Here is a 15,540-nt window from a genome sequence, read left to right on the forward strand (position 1 = left end):
GATGCAATCAATTGAACAGTGAAGTGTGAACTCTCAGTAGATGTTTGGCAGAAAAAAACGCCCCAAAAACTTGCTTATAATATTTATCAAATACAATGAAAGGTTATAATGAATGTAAATGAAACTGTAATTGTGACAGCTGCAGAGGTGTCGTCTAGAAGGGGCATTTGCATTTGTTAAGACTGCTCAAAACCTTCCAAAAGACAGGAACAACAGCGTGGTAAAAGAACTAAAGCAGACATCGTGCCCTGTGGGAGGATACAATGGTGATAAACTGCAGCTTTCCCTCAAAGTTATGAAGAGATTGAAGCTAATTGCGGACATTAAGCCTAGAGACGCATCAACACGGACTGTGGAGGTTCTGCTGATGCTTAAAACACAGATAATGATTGGAAAAGGCTGAGAGGAGTGGAAGCAGTACTTATAATATCACTTGAATATCAGTAATTAAGTTAAGTACAAATATAATAGATGCAAGTATTTGGTCTTGCGTTATTTACTATGTGATTGTCTAAATGTGTGTTGATGTTGTGAATGATCTGTGCTGCTGTCTTGGCCTGGACTCCCTCACCAAAGATAAGATAAGATTTTCCTTTATTGTCCACACATGGGGAAATTTCATTGTTCCAACGCAGGTAGATACAGAGGAAAAGGACAGATAACTTATAGGAAGTTTAAAAAAAAACACTCTTAATAGAAGAAGTCTTATAAACAAAAACTGTTATAAACAAAAACTCCTATAGACAAAACCTTATTTCCTAATAAGGAATGGAGGGGAAAAATAAATAAAGATAAAAATAAAATAAAGATAAAAATAAAATAAAAAACAGCTAGTGTAAGACAAGATAATACTAATAATAATGGTAAAATATAACCACTCACACTTTTCATCAGTTATATGCACATGAAAAGAGAACTCAATAGGACTTTCCTTGTTGAATAAAGGTTAAATAAAAATAAAAAATATTGCCAATGTTATCGTTAAATTTCCCTTTTTGGTCCCTTTTGATATCATGATAAAACAAAAAGTAGTGTTATGTTTTTAATCATATTGTCTCATCTGTACGTCCCTATAAATAAACAAGAACATATAACTCTTTTCCAGCGTTACCTCCAGCTGCCCGGAGTTGATGGACTGGTAAATCTGCTCGTCGGTCAGCGGATGTAGCGAGGCCACGGCCACGTTGAGCAGAGGCAGCGCCCGCTCAAAGGACGACTGCGTGGGGAAGCGCATGTTACACTGGAGCAGGTACACCTCTGCCAAATTCACCGGAACCACCTGAGGACCAGAACACACCGTGAATGGTAATGCGGATTTGGGCAGGAACCAACTCGTTCAGTATGAATTATGCATCTTGTTTGCACAGCATCCGCTTTTTCCGCCTGGTTATGCGGAGAATGGAAAAAGTATCAATTGAGACTTTTTTTTTTTTTATAGAGTCTGGAAGCACTCCTCCTGAATACATAAATGAAATGGACCTGGAGGAGTGAGATAAAATATTTCATTGTAAAGCATGCACTACAGCAGGTCAATTGAATTATTTATCAAAAAAAGTGTTAAGTCCCAAGAGTAGTGAAGGAAACATTGTGTAAATAAATCATACTATTTAATGTAAGTGGCTGTTGAAATAGCAGCACATCATTGTAAACCGCAGAGGACTCTAGAAATAAGGGACATTTACACTTGTTATATTTACTGGAGTGACTTGAATACATTGTTATTCCAAGAGTAGTTTTATCTCAGCATACTTTTTGCATCTGCTTGACTTGTATTATAGGTCTATTGAAGTGATATAACTCTTAACTAAATACACTTTGGGCTTCTCTATCCAACTCTATATCCATGTTTAATATATTATACTGGTTTAGACATGGTTTAGACCTGGTTTGGACATTGTTTAGGCCTTGTTTAGACTGACCGTGTTTAGACCTAGTTTAGACATGGTTTAGACCTGGTTTAGACCTTGTTTAGACTGTGTTTAGACCTGGTTTATACCTGGTTTATACCTGGTTTAGACCTGGTTTAGACCTGGTTTAGTCAGGAATCTCTGTTAATCTCTGTTTAGTCTCTGTTTAGTCCAGGTTTTACACACAGATTTAATTTTAATTCTGGTTACGTACTTTAGTTTAGCCTTATTGAATGATGATATGTATTAATATTAGGTTTTCCTTTAAACAAGCAGAAGAAAAAGTGATCAAAAATCTAATTTCTGTGATTTTTTATTCATGTCCACAATTCTTAATATGAACCAACTATGGACTAAGTAGTTATGCAGTGAGTTAAAAATGCAAGTGATTGAAAGACAACTGAGACAGAAAGACATAACCTATGCATTTGGCAAAGCATTTCTTTTTTTTAATAATAACTAATAGCAAGTCTAATGACAGGGAGACCAGCTTTTGTCAACACATTATTCTCTTAGAATCATGGGAAAACAAATGGCCTGACACCATCCCAGGCAGTTAATTCTCCGTCATGGTGCAATATCACAGCGACAGAAAAGAAAGAAATGAAAGCGGAGCGGTGCTAACGGTTCAAACTAAATCATGTTCCCGACTCGTGGCTGAAAATCAAGCGGAGGCCCTTCAACAACAGCAGTGTAATGGAAAGCGCGGCGTCCGTCCGTACCTTGTAGCTGGAGCTCTTGAGGACGAGATAGCCCTTCTCGATGAGGTCAAAGGTGAGCTTGAGGTACAGGTAGGAGCCCTGACTCAGAGCCTTGAGGTGTGTGCTGAGTTTGCCGAATGTGGTGTTGTCCATTTTCCCGTTGAGCGAGATGTTGTTTTGGATTTCGGGGCTGCTGTGGATCCGGTGCAGGATGTAGCCCTGGAGGTCCTGGTCTATGGCGTCGTTCTCCTCAAAACTGTCCAGGGAGATGCGGTGGAACGGCAGTGGGTTTGTGATCTCCTATAACGCAAAAGAAGCGCGTTAAGAGGATTTACGGACTGCTGGTGTTTTATTTGATGCCCCTCGTCTCCCTCACATTTACGTTTCATGTCATTTAAAGTTAGCTTTGTGCTGTGCTTTTTGTTTTCTGTAGAGGAATGATCTCAACATTCTTATGAGATTATGAATGAGCAAAGATGCAATTATGTAAACTAATACTACATTCCTTGCACAAGTCCCCCTCCCACAATCTGCAGACCTAATATTAATGATTTTCTCAATTAAAAAGTCAAATTAATCTTCATTTAAAAGAGTTTTGACGTTTTTGCTCGTAGTAATATGTATTCTTCCTATATAATCAAATAGGTATGAGATACAGTGGTACATGTGGTAGTAGTAGTAGAAAAGTATTGTAGTTGTTGAATATTAACTTTACCTGTAGCGTAGTTCTGACAGTGACCACCAGTTTGAGCCAGTGTGGAAACTTGTTGATCGTTTTGGTGAGAAAAGACACAATGGTATCTCCGTAGTCCGGCTTGTGAAACTCTGCTTCGTTTAAACCGTCTATTAAAATGATGAGGTCTTCATCTGAGCTGATCTTCCTCTCTGCAACACAAAATATTAAAAAGTTAAATGCTTTTCAGTTTTACAGCCATTAGCAATTATGTGTATTTGCCCTAAGAGTTTGGTCAAGCCAAGACTGATACAATTTTAATTACAATGCTTTAGGACTGCTCAATTTGGGTAAAACAAATAACCTTGATCACTTAATTCATGATTGACTTCACAATTATTCAAATAATAATTCATCTTCAAAATGTTATAAGTCTGCAAGCTTATTTAGAGCAAATGTGCTGTTATTACTCAATTACAAAATGATAATATAATAAAGAATATGGGATTTGATAAACTGCACAGGCCCACAATATTTGATTATATAATTTCATGACCATTCAGATGTATTTCTACATACTGTAAATGTCACTGGTATGTGTTGTGGCCAGTCACCTCTATAAAGTGCATCCAGTGGCTCCAGTATGCCCCTCCTGAACGAGGACAGGGGGTCCTGGACACAGGACCTCAGGCTAAGGACACTCTGTAGATGTGGCTCCCTCAGCAGCGCTTCCCTGTAGGCCACGAGGTGCGGAGAGCGACAGAGCAGAGCCGCGATGTTGTGGACAAACTCAGGCACCAGACAAGTGTAAGCGTTATCCGCCTGGCAGTAATGGTACGCCACCACCTGGGGGCGACAGAGAGAGGAGATATCAGACAGGTCATATGAGAGCATGAGAAGGTAAACAATAGGATTTGTGTGCTGGAAATATTTGTTGAGGTGAGAGTCCTGGGAGTTTAATGCACTATTTACATCATATTTTTCGGTTGATTCTAGAGTTTTTTATTATAGTTTTGATTTTGCTGTATTCTAGTTCTAAGTTAGTACTAAATTATTTGGTTTAGTGAAGGTTTCTTTTGTCATGAGTTAGTTCTTTTCCTTGTCAGTATCAAAACTTAGGCCCGAGTCAGTCCATTTTTAGTCATAGTTTTGTTATTTTTGTTTCTTTTGTTTAGATTTAGACATACAATTTGGGGATTGGGGTAAACTATTAGAAATTAAACACATAATCTGTACTTGGTGATTTACAAAAGTGATAGACTTTGATCCATCACCTTGTCATCACGTGTATGTTATCTTCTGTCTACATCCCTGTTCCTTAACTTCATTGGACATTACTGCACCGTACATCGCTCATCTCCTCCCTCACTCCTGGACTATCTACTGCCCTAGCCGCCAGCTAACAGCTGGCTTAACACCTGCTGAGGTCCGTCATGGTATCGCGGGGCCTCCCTGCCGTGCAGACAAGGTCTGGGGCAACCAACGCCACTCACTCCACCAGCTTCAACACCCGGTCCACTGCTGCTTTTTCACAACTCTCTGCCCACCAGCTTCTAGTTAACCAGCCTCTAGCCACCGCCAACATACTAACTGGATTACTCTCATCTGCTGCTACGTTCCATCTCCTCCTCGGACTATCACTCCCGCGCCTCCAGGCCACCGCTCCACCAACTTCTCGCCTACTCACCTACATCGCTGCTGACCTTCACCTCCTCAACCATAACCACCGTCTCCCAGCTGCTGCTGCCTCTGCAGCTAGCTCAGCTGGGATCCTTCGCCGGCCCCGCTACATCCACAGGGGCTCTGGTCTCTCCCATAACCAACACTCCAACAACGGCTCACCTATCCCCTCACTCTGGACTAGTTTTCGCCCCCCTGTCACCCCCACCTGCCGCACTGCCAACCTCAGCAACCTCCGCCCCCCCACCCCTGCGCCCCCATCCATCTCCGCGCCCCCGTCCATCTCCCTTGCACTGCTGAACTGCCGCTCCCTCTCCAACAAATCACCTGTTATATCTGAACTGCTACTGGACAATAACATTGATCTGCTTCTCCTCTGTGAAACATGGCAACAGCCCCTGGACTTCTATGCTCTCAACCAAGCCACTCCCTCCAACTACACTTACACTGCCAAACCCCGCCTCTCCGGGCGTGGGGGAGGTCTTGCTGTTATTCATAAAAAATCTACATCCATCACTGAACTGAACCTCAACCTTCCATCCATCTCATCATTTGAATACCTCGCCTTCTCCCTCCCCAACTCTATCACCGCTATCCTGATCTATCGTCCCCCAAAGCCCCACCCCTCTTTCCTCACTGAATTGTCTGAACTCCTCACCATCGCATCCTCTCTCTCTGCCCGCCTCCTACTCACTGGTGACTTCAACATCCACATTGACTGCCCCAACGCCCCACTGACATCCGACTTCCTCTCTCTCCTGGACTGCTTCCATCTCACCCAACATATTGACTTCCCCACCCATATCAAAGGCCACACTCTGGACTTAGTCTGTTCCTCTCTCCTACCCATATCTAAGCCCCACCCCCTCCCCTTCCCACTCTCTGATCATCTCTGCATCCTTTTCTCCGCCCCCCTACCCTCGCCCCACAACCCCAAAAAACGCACCATCACCTACCGCAATATCAAGTCAGTCAACCCCCTCACGCTCTCCCAGCTCATATCCTCTGCTTTCCCCCCTGACTCCCCCCCCTCTTCCCCCGACGACTATGCTGTCATGCTCAACACCACCCTCTCCGACTCCCTTGACTCCCTAGCCCCCTGGAAAACCTCCTCCGTCTCATACATCAACCCCGCCCCCTGGTACACCCCTGAACTCCGCACCATGAAGCAGACTGGCCGCCAACTCGAACGACTCCTCAAAAGAACCCGCCTCACCGTCCACGCCGAAGCTTTCAAATTACACATCTCCTCCTACCGTGACGCTCTCCAAGCCGCCAAATCTGCCCACCTCTCCACCCTCATCAACAAGCTGCTCCAGCCACCGGACATCACTCCACCCTCCTCCCCTGACCTCTGCAACTCTTTCCTCCTTGCCTTCAATGACAAAATTTCCAAAATCAACAGCTCCATGACTGCCGTCTCCATTAACTCCATCACCACCCCCACCCCCCCTCTCCCTGACCACCCACCCTTCCCTCCCCTCACCACCTTCTCCTCTGTTAACTCCTCTCATATCATAGACCTCATCACCGCTTCCAAAACCACCACCTGCTCTCTCGACCCCCTCCCAACGACTCTAACCAAGGCCTGCCTCCCTGCTCTCATCCCCCATCTCACCACCCTCTTCAACCAGTCTTTATCCCTCGGCCATGTTCCTTCCATCTACAAACTGGCCTCCATCATCCCCATCCTCAAAAAACCCACCCTAGACTCCGCCAACCTCTCCAACTACCGCCCCATCTCCAACCTGCCGTTCCTCTCAAAAACGCTGGAACGCATCGTCGCCGCCCAACTTCACACCCACCTCCAGTCAAACAACCTCTATGAACCCCTCCAATCTGGCTTCCGCCCACTTCACAGCACTGAAACAGCCCTGGTCAAAGTACTCAACGATCTCCTCACCTCTGCAGACTCCGGGGCCCTCAACATCCTGTTACTACTAGACCTCAGCGCAGCCTTTGACACTATAAACCATTCCATCCTCCTACAAAGGCTGCGCCAACTGGGTGTTGAGGGCTCTGCACTTGACTGGCTCACATCCTACCTCACCAACAGGCAAGAGTTCATTTCCCTCTCCGGTCACTCATCCACCCTCTCCCCAGTAACGCAGGGGTCCCCCAGGGCTCAGTCCTCGGCCCCCTCCTCTTCATCTGCTACATCTTCCCCCTTGGTCACATCCTCCGCCAACTCAACCTGGACTTTCACTGCTACGCTGACGACACCCAGATATACCTCACCACCAAATCCACCCAAAACCCTCCCCTCAGCCACATCGAAACCTGCATCTCTACAATAAAATCATGGCTCACTCTCAACTTCCTCAAACTGAACAGTGACAAAACAGAGCTTCTCCTCATTGGCACCAAATCCACTCTTAATAAAACTGGTCCCTTTTCACTCAGCATCGACACCTCGACCATCACCCCCTCTACCCTGGTACGCAATCTCGGTGTCATCATGGACCCCACCCTCTCCTTCACTCCCCATGTCAACCACATCGTCAAGACCTCATACTTCCACCTCCGCCGCATCGCCAAAATCCGACACTGCCTCACCCTCCCCGCTGCTGAATCCCTCATCCATGCCTTCATCTCCTCCCGCCTTGACTACTGCAACTCCCTCCTCACTGGCATCTCCTCCCATTCCCTCCACAGACTCCAAATGGTCCAAAACTCCGCTGCCCGCCTCCTCACCCACACCCGGTCCCGTGATCACATCACTCCCGTTCTCCGCTCTCTCCACTGGCTCCCCATCAAGCAGCCCATAAACTTTAAAATACTCCTCCTCACCTTCAAAGCTCTTCACCACCTTGCCCCCCCCTACCTGTCTGACCTCCTCATCCCCCACCGCCCCTCCCGAGCTCTCCGATCCTCCTCCTCTCTCACCCTGACTGCACCAACATCCCGACTCAAAACTTTTGGCGACAGAGCATTCTCCCGAACAGCACCCCGACTCTGGAACTCCCTCCCCCAACCTGTCCGCCACTCTCCCTCGCTCACAACATTCAAATCCCGCCTAAAAACATACCTCTTCACCCAAGCCTATGACCTCCCCTACCCCTAGCCTCCTCTACCCCATTGCCTACACTTCTACCCCCTGTTACATCCCCATCTTTTTCTCTCTACTTCTTCTGTCTTGTTCATTTTATCTGTATATTAATGTGTATTGTACGTGTTGTCCCCCCCTGTCTGTAAATACCCCCCTTTTTTATTATGTTCAGCGTCTTTGGGTCACTGAAAAGCGCTATATAAATAAAAGTTATTATTATTATTATTATTATTATACAGTGTTTTTCTATAGTGTAGTTTTGCAGAGTTATTGTATAATTTCTATACATGCACTCTTTTTTATTGAAATAGTATCATAAAATGTATATTCTTATTGTACCAGTTTAGACTTGGTTAAGTATTGTTTAAACAGGCCTAAATTAGTGATGATATTGTTTGGTTATATCCTTGTTTAATCATTTAAGATACTTTAAAACCATTTACTCTGTTCTCATTGTGAAAAATACTCCGACAGCGACTCGAGGACACATTTTCCTCAGTGTCTGGTCCTGGTAGAAGTCACCTGGGATCTCTAGTCTTCTTCATGGTGTATGATTACATTATAATGGTGCATAATACTTCTCGCTCCGCTGTACGTTTTTTCCTATTAATAATTCATTGCTTCCGGCTGCGCGAGTTGGAGTTAGCTCATGCATGTGTGACTGTGACACGAAGGAGTTAAGTGTTAGGCTGTTAAATCTCACACCCATGTACTTGAAACATCAAAATGACTGTTAGAATGAATGAGAGACGGGCTACGACACTGTACGACAGCCCGGACAAAATGGGGGACACAATGGGGACAATACAGCTGAATATGTATCACCGATTAGCAAAATTGGCAAACAAAATCAGTACAGAGCAGTGGGCGTGTATGGGGGGTAGGGGAAAACAGACTTGATTGTCGGAGAATAAAGATGACGCAAACATGGATGAATCACTCTAACGGTGCGTTCATAGTTCACACTTGTACGTGTTTGGTTCCGGTTTGAGCACAGTTCAATTCTGATGTAAACTTGGTCCTGTTCTAGACCTGGTTTAGTTCTAGGTTTAGTCCTAGTCTAGTTACAATTTGTGAACGCACTCTAAATACACACCCTGAATACACACCCTGAATACACACCTTGAATACAAATGCCAGAGGATTTGTGGGAAGGAAAAACAATTACAAAAAGTTAATTTTGGATATTACACAATCGTCAAATAACGTCCTTCAAATCGTTCATTCTCTCTGCGCACAGATCGCCCACTTCCTCGTCTCCAAAAGCCCTGACATGCAAAGTTAAGTGTTTTTGGACTGGACTTCTTCCTCACAGGTGAAACTGTCCTCTTATTCTTATTGTCATCTTCGAAACAGTACCCAGATTAGTAAACGTGAAACCTTTTTTAACCAATAACGATACGGTATGAACTTTTAGAGAATTATGTTACAAAGTATACAGAAATGGTTGAAATCAGAACTCATACATATGATTTTTAGTTTTGTAATCTACCCTAAAATTGAGCGTATCCTCCAGGTGTGATCTCTTGTTCCGCTACAGAAGCAAAGATCAGAGAGGGACTTCTCAGAGCTTCGAGCGTGGACCGGGGGCATTGTCCAAGACGCCATGAACGGTTGAAAAATGGAAGTCTGATCAGATTGAAATGGTAATTTCTTTGGCCACAGATGAACAAAGGGGGTTTAAGGCAAAGGGGTGAAAACGGGAGTGGGGCTCAATTATTAATGCAGAGTTAACACGATCTAATAGCCTGGCTAGGAAATGGCTTTCTGCTGGTTTAAATATTTCATAAGGCTCCCTGGCAAAGTTGTTTTTTCTTCTTTAAACACATCTGCATAATGCATCAGGCCGGGGCCAGGGATGCAGATGGTTGAGCAGCAGGGGAGGGGCATCAAGGTGTGACAAAAAGAAGATGAATTTGTATTAAAATCAACATTTCAAACGGGAGCAGTGTGTGGCTTTAAAAGTGGAAGACAAAATCCAAATTTATCTTGGTGTGTTTTGAAGTTGTGCCACCTGTGGAGCCGGGTCTGTGGAGCGGAGTGATAACCAGCGGGAAGGGGACAACTTTGACTTTTCTCTCTGAGATCTGAAGGCTGAGAACACCTGGGCTGTGCGAGGACACTTTAGAGAAGACTTTCACTGGTTTAATGACACTGATAACGATGGAAGGCACATTACAGATGGGCCAGAGGGACCGAATGAATGCGGTTTCAAATTTAAGGACTACTGTGGCCATTTCAGGCATAATATCTAACAAGCAGGTGAGGAGGAAACTCTTAATTGAAAAGTTAGATCAGTCATGAAGTATAGCTCTTGTATAAATGGGTGATGTGTATTTTAGCCACTGCAGAACGTGGAAATGCACCTCAGCAATCATTTAGCACTAATGAAAAACAACAAAGGGCAAAATGTTCACTAGATATTCGGGTTTAGTGAGTGATATAGACAAAAATGACAATATTCAGAGGAAGTTTAGCAATCTATAAGATATGTGCTAAAATGTGCCTGTAAATGACTTGGTTGATGTTCCATTAAGTGCAGAAATATCACGTTATACCTGTTTTAATTTAATGTTACACAATGCTTAAGCTCTTATTGCTGTTTATTTGAAATGCTTTTATCATAGATTTTTTGGGCTATGTCCAAAACAACAATTGCAATATAATTCTTCTTCTTATAAGGTATATCTCACACCTCTAACTGTCGCTCTCTAATGTTCTGCTTTGTAATGACGTACTGTTTTGTTTAATTTACACGTTTTTAGGCTAAATGCAACGATCTCTTAGTGTAAATGACAGCTCCATGTTTCTGTACCTGCGACGCGAGCCTCCTCATGGTCTCCTCTTGCCGCCGCCTCATCTCGGGCGTCCCGGGACAGCTGCCTCCTCCCAGGGTGCCGTGAGAGGGCTGGGGCTGGGTGAGTGGCAGGCCCTCTCCATCTGGACAAATACACACACACACAACCTGCTACAACACGCTGCCAACACGCTTCTCAAGACTCAAGAGAAGACGGTTCCAGCCAATTCATTTTCCTCAATATTTTGCTGTTCATTTTGATACTGTACATACATTTTGACTTTGGCAAACACAAAGAGCACACAGATGTGAAAGCTTGACGAAACAAGCTTATTCATTGATGGGTTTCAAGGGTGAACAAATAGAGCTGTTGTCATAGCAATTAATAATTCAAAAGCCCTAAAAATGTCATCAATAGCTGGTAAAAAATAAGGGACTGAAGTGGCTATTTTGTCGGTGTTGTTGAGCAAAATTGATTTCCCCCAGAACAGATTCATTCTAAAAGCACCTCTGAGGGTCAAAATGAGACTGCTGTGAGCATCTAATGATACGTTTCATCAGCTGCGAATCAGGAAGTAATGCCGAAATGCCGCTCTTGCATCTGACAGTTGTGAAAAGCACTGATAAACTCATCGCGGTGAAGAATTAGGATGTACAGAAAGCATTAAGAAAGAAAGGAAGATGTTTGGACTGCTGCGAAAATGAAGCCACATCAGGTACAGCGCCTTTAATCTCTCGTTTTGAATACAAATAAGTATTTTTGTGATCATGTTTCAAATGTATATGTCACTTAAATTACCCTCAATATAAAGTAATTCTTAAATATAGTTTTGGTTCTCTTTCATACAAGTTAATCTCAGTTAGTGCCATATGAATGAAAGAATTCCTGAAAATGTGAGACCGTCAACTTTCAAATCCAGGCTCAAAACGGTTCTTTTTAGCTGTGGATATGACAACAGAGACGGCGTTATAATCATGTATGTCTTTCTTAACTTATCAGTTTGCACTTCGACTGACTCTGTGTGTAAACTGTGCTCTACAAATATAGCCTTGCCTTGGATAGTAGTACTGGCCTTACATGTAGTACATCCCAGACAAGACTTCTATTCTATTGTACTTGTATCTCTTTGGCGCTTACGTTTGGGCGAGGCCTGGGGGCTGTCCGACGCGATCTGCCTCATGCGCGTCCCGTGGCAGCTCAGCGCCACGAGTCTGGACATGATGGCGGTTTTCCCGAAGCCGATGTTCCCCACGATGATGACGCCGGGGTTAGTTACGCTGTTGGAGTGGTTGAGGTACGCGTCTATTTCCTGGAAGAGCCACTCCCGCCCCGTGAAGACTGAGTCCATGGTGATACTGGGCACCTCGAACAGCAGAGGCTTTAGGGCGATGTCATTGGGCCGGTAGGGGGCGAATCGTACTGTAGGGAAGGACAGAAGATGTGATACTCGCTCGATCACTACAACAAGTACTTGAGTAAATTATAAGTCATTCGTTTGTAGACATGTATTTACGTTTTTGTGTATTTAGTAGGGAGCAACACACAATTCCCACAAGACGAGACACAAGATTGGGTCCAGGAGAATGAGACTAAATGAGATTTTGGTATAATTCATCGTAATTTTTTTTTTTTTTTTGGAACAATAGCTTCTGAAACCTGTATAGATAATAAAAACAGATAATTTCCGATATATGTGCACAATATTTTATCTTGTGGCAAAAGATCTTGACCTGTCCCAAGTATGTATAGTAGTTTTAGAACGTATTAGAAGATTATTAGAATTGATTTTATTATATTTTAATATTATGCACTGGAGCAAATTGTGCAACTGGGAAGGACAGAAAATAAGCTATATTACTGAAGTATAATAATTGGTCACAGTTAAACAACATGAAGATAGAAAAGCAGTGTGTATAAAGTAAATTATAACACAGTTGTATTTGTCATGTCATTTATTTAACGCTGTTTTATTGCCATCTATTTAAACAATTCCATTCCAATTCAATCATATATTTTTTTTTAATCTATATAATTAAATGACAGTGAATAAAAAAAATGAAACATAGCCTGTAAAGCTTTCCAGTAGGAACATTTATTGTTTATTAAATGCTTTGGAAATAAGTGGTATAAATTACATTTTAATTGTGTTAATAAATAAATGCACAAAGGCACTAAATAACAATCTAGACTATGATGTATTATTACCTCTAAGCTGCGGCTGAAGAGGTTGCATATGCTTCTTGCAACTTGAATTGAATGCGCTTTGAGACAATTTAGCGGCAGCGACTTCCTTTATTGACTGCGCCGTGTTGAGTTCAGTCACTAGAGGGAGTTGTTAATCCAAATCCTCCAGAGGTTGGGCATTTTTTCAATCCACGGCATATGGACTATTAAAAACTAATGAGGATGAAATTAATCTAGTATTAACTTCTGGTGTCGGGTGATAAATTCTGCATCAGGATTTAGTCCGCTGCATTTGTGTGTTGTCTCCCAAGCTGCATTTTAAAAACAAATTAAAAAAATGTGTGGCAGTTTTGTTGGGTCATTTGTACCTTGTAATTGGGATTAATTGGGACAGAAGTTTAGTTTAATATTCATACAGTATTTTGGCCTAAATCATAAAAATACCAGGTGTTAAAGAGTAAAAAGAACATTTGACTTTGTTTTTTACAGATAAGTCACAATTACAACAATTTCAATATCTAATACATACCGTAGTTTGAGGTCTATAGTGTATAATAATAATAATAATAATAATAATAATAATAATAATAATAATAATAATAATAATAATAATAATAATAATAATAATAATAATAATAATGTTTTGTGGTATTTGCAGACCGTAGCAGCAGCCAAAAGCAGCAGGGGGCAGCTCTGAGCTCAACAGACTAAAGTAAAATACGGTAAAATAACATAACAGTGGAACTTACGTGACTGGGACTGCCAGGCGTGGGCGTTATTAGCGGAAGCTGCGACAAAGAGCACAGCAAAAGCAGAGACAGACAGTGAGAACATGAACAGAGAAAGTATAGCATCAAACAAAATAGCCACAACAAGCAAAAAGCGGCATTATTTTAGTGACCGCACAGCGCTAATGGTGAACACATATTTCAAAATGTTCAAATGTTTAAAGTTTGGTGTATTTTTGTTTGTAATTGGTCTTCTATAACTATGCATGTACAAATTGGTATGAATATAACTAAATCGAAATATGGCATTTTACTGGGTTTGAGAATGTCTTTAGGTTGTTGAATAGGCCAGTGTTTTTTCACCCTTTTTTGAGTGTTTTAAGCACATACAACACAATCTACTCAAGCGTGACCAAATCAGACCTTGTGGTAAAACAAATGTAGCATGTTTTGTGGCAAATAACATGCGTGAAACTATCTAATTCGTAAAAGTCGGCGATGGTTATTGTTTTGTTGTCTTTTTTCACTACAAAATGGTGCACTTTCCAATCAAATCCATGCGTAAATCAAAACTGACATGTTTTTGCCTGCCTCTTAATGGAAAATCCAATTACTAACTTATTACGGTATGTGCAACAAAACCAATTGCACTTATATTTACTTTTGCAGCATTAACTGTAGTATCCGGCCATAATAGAGTCCAGCAGCAGCACAACGCCAGCGTCAATCACTAATTGCAATCCTTTAAAGAATATTAGGAGCAGCCTTCAGGGAATCTACTGGGGTCGAGTCCACACTTTTGGGAGAATCTAATTGGACCCACTGCACCGTCCAAGAGCAATCAATCCGATGAAGTAATTTAATCCGGATCCAATAGTCATTTGAGTTTGGGATGGCAGACTGGCGATATGGGTTTATTGTTGCCGCTTAAGTTCATTACAGCTCATATATCATTCATGAGTTTGGACTGAAATAATTCAATAATGTTTAAGACCATATTATGTGTGCCATCAAGCCAATGTGTTAATAAAGGGCCATACATACTTTATAAGCGTCTTATTGATGCTCAGGGCGATTGGAACATAGATTTACTTTTAGCAGGCGGTTTAGATCAGATGGATTTTTATGGTGCATAAACGGTGCTATATGAAGCATTTGTCTTGTTTTTATCACTGTTGGTTATTTTCTTTTTTATTTCCGGGGCGCAGTCATAAACTAAGTGATATTTAAACGTGAAATGTCATACGTTTTATACCAGAAGCCAGATGGAGAAGAACATAAACCTTGGAAACATGAGGGGCATAGCAGAATATTATACAACCGAATGGCAAAAAAAAATCGAGAAAAAGTGACTCAACAGCAAGAGAAAGCGCGAAAGTGACCATGCTTGAAATATAAATCTTACTCGTCCTTTATATATCACATGGGACGAGCCAACGCGTTTCGATTCACATTTGTCAACGTCAGTGTTGAAGCTGCTTTTGAAAACTGCGATAAGCTATACCTCAGAAAAAAGGAGTGTTTCCATTGAGATGTTAAATGCTTTCGCTTAGAAATATTCTTCGATGATCACAAATGAATTAAAATGCCTGTAATCCGATGAGCAGGTGTCAGATATGCCACAAGTAAAGTCATATTATGTCTCTTTAAACAAAAAAATAAACACATTTCACACATTTACTGCCAATCATTTGCCTGCACAGCCGTCTTTAAATGCTGAAACTGATTAAAAACCTTTCCTGTTTGACAAATCAACTGATCCAGTAATATTTTGTAGCAGCACAAAGTCAAACTGCCTTAATTTTTGTGTTTTGGCAAAA

The 15,540-nt window shown here is 42.2% G+C and overlaps 2 protein-coding genes across 12 annotated transcripts in view; both read right to left on the reverse strand.

Annotated features, from left to right (window-relative positions):
• Positions 1 to 15,540, reverse strand: part of gngt2b (guanine nucleotide binding protein (G protein), gamma transducing activity polypeptide 2b) — a 139,592-nt gene that overhangs the window by 45,538 nt on the left and 78,514 nt on the right. The gene's annotated exons all lie outside the window — the stretch shown is intronic.
• The window catches only part of tanc2b (tetratricopeptide repeat, ankyrin repeat and coiled-coil containing 2b), a 150,469-nt gene that overhangs the window by 21,003 nt on the left and 113,926 nt on the right, over positions 1 to 15,540 (reverse strand). For 9 of the 11 annotated variants that reach the window (XM_072455949.1, XM_072455948.1, XM_072455950.1 and 6 more), the window contains 7 exons: positions 13,742 to 13,780; positions 11,946 to 12,227; positions 10,826 to 10,950; positions 3,896 to 4,127; positions 3,324 to 3,493; positions 2,630 to 2,908; positions 1,112 to 1,279 (listed from right to left, as the gene is read on the reverse strand). In XM_072455949.1, coding sequence (XP_072312050.1) covers positions 1,112 to 1,279; positions 2,630 to 2,908; positions 3,324 to 3,493; positions 3,896 to 4,127; positions 10,826 to 10,950; positions 11,946 to 12,227; positions 13,742 to 13,780 — 1,295 coding nt within the window. The remainder of the gene's footprint in view (positions 1 to 1,111; positions 1,280 to 2,629; positions 2,909 to 3,323; positions 3,494 to 3,895; positions 4,128 to 10,825; positions 10,951 to 11,945; positions 12,228 to 13,741; positions 13,781 to 15,540) is intronic. The other 2 variants (XM_072455947.1, XM_072455946.1) reach the window with 1 other exon arrangement.

The sequence above is a fragment of the Eucyclogobius newberryi genome, unplaced genomic scaffold (assembly GCF_026437365.1).
Source record: "Eucyclogobius newberryi isolate DKJ021-1_F unplaced genomic scaffold, fEucNew1.0.hap1 SCAF_20, whole genome shotgun sequence".
NCBI classification, from domain to species: domain Eukaryota; kingdom Metazoa; phylum Chordata; class Actinopteri; order Gobiiformes; family Gobiidae; genus Eucyclogobius; species Eucyclogobius newberryi.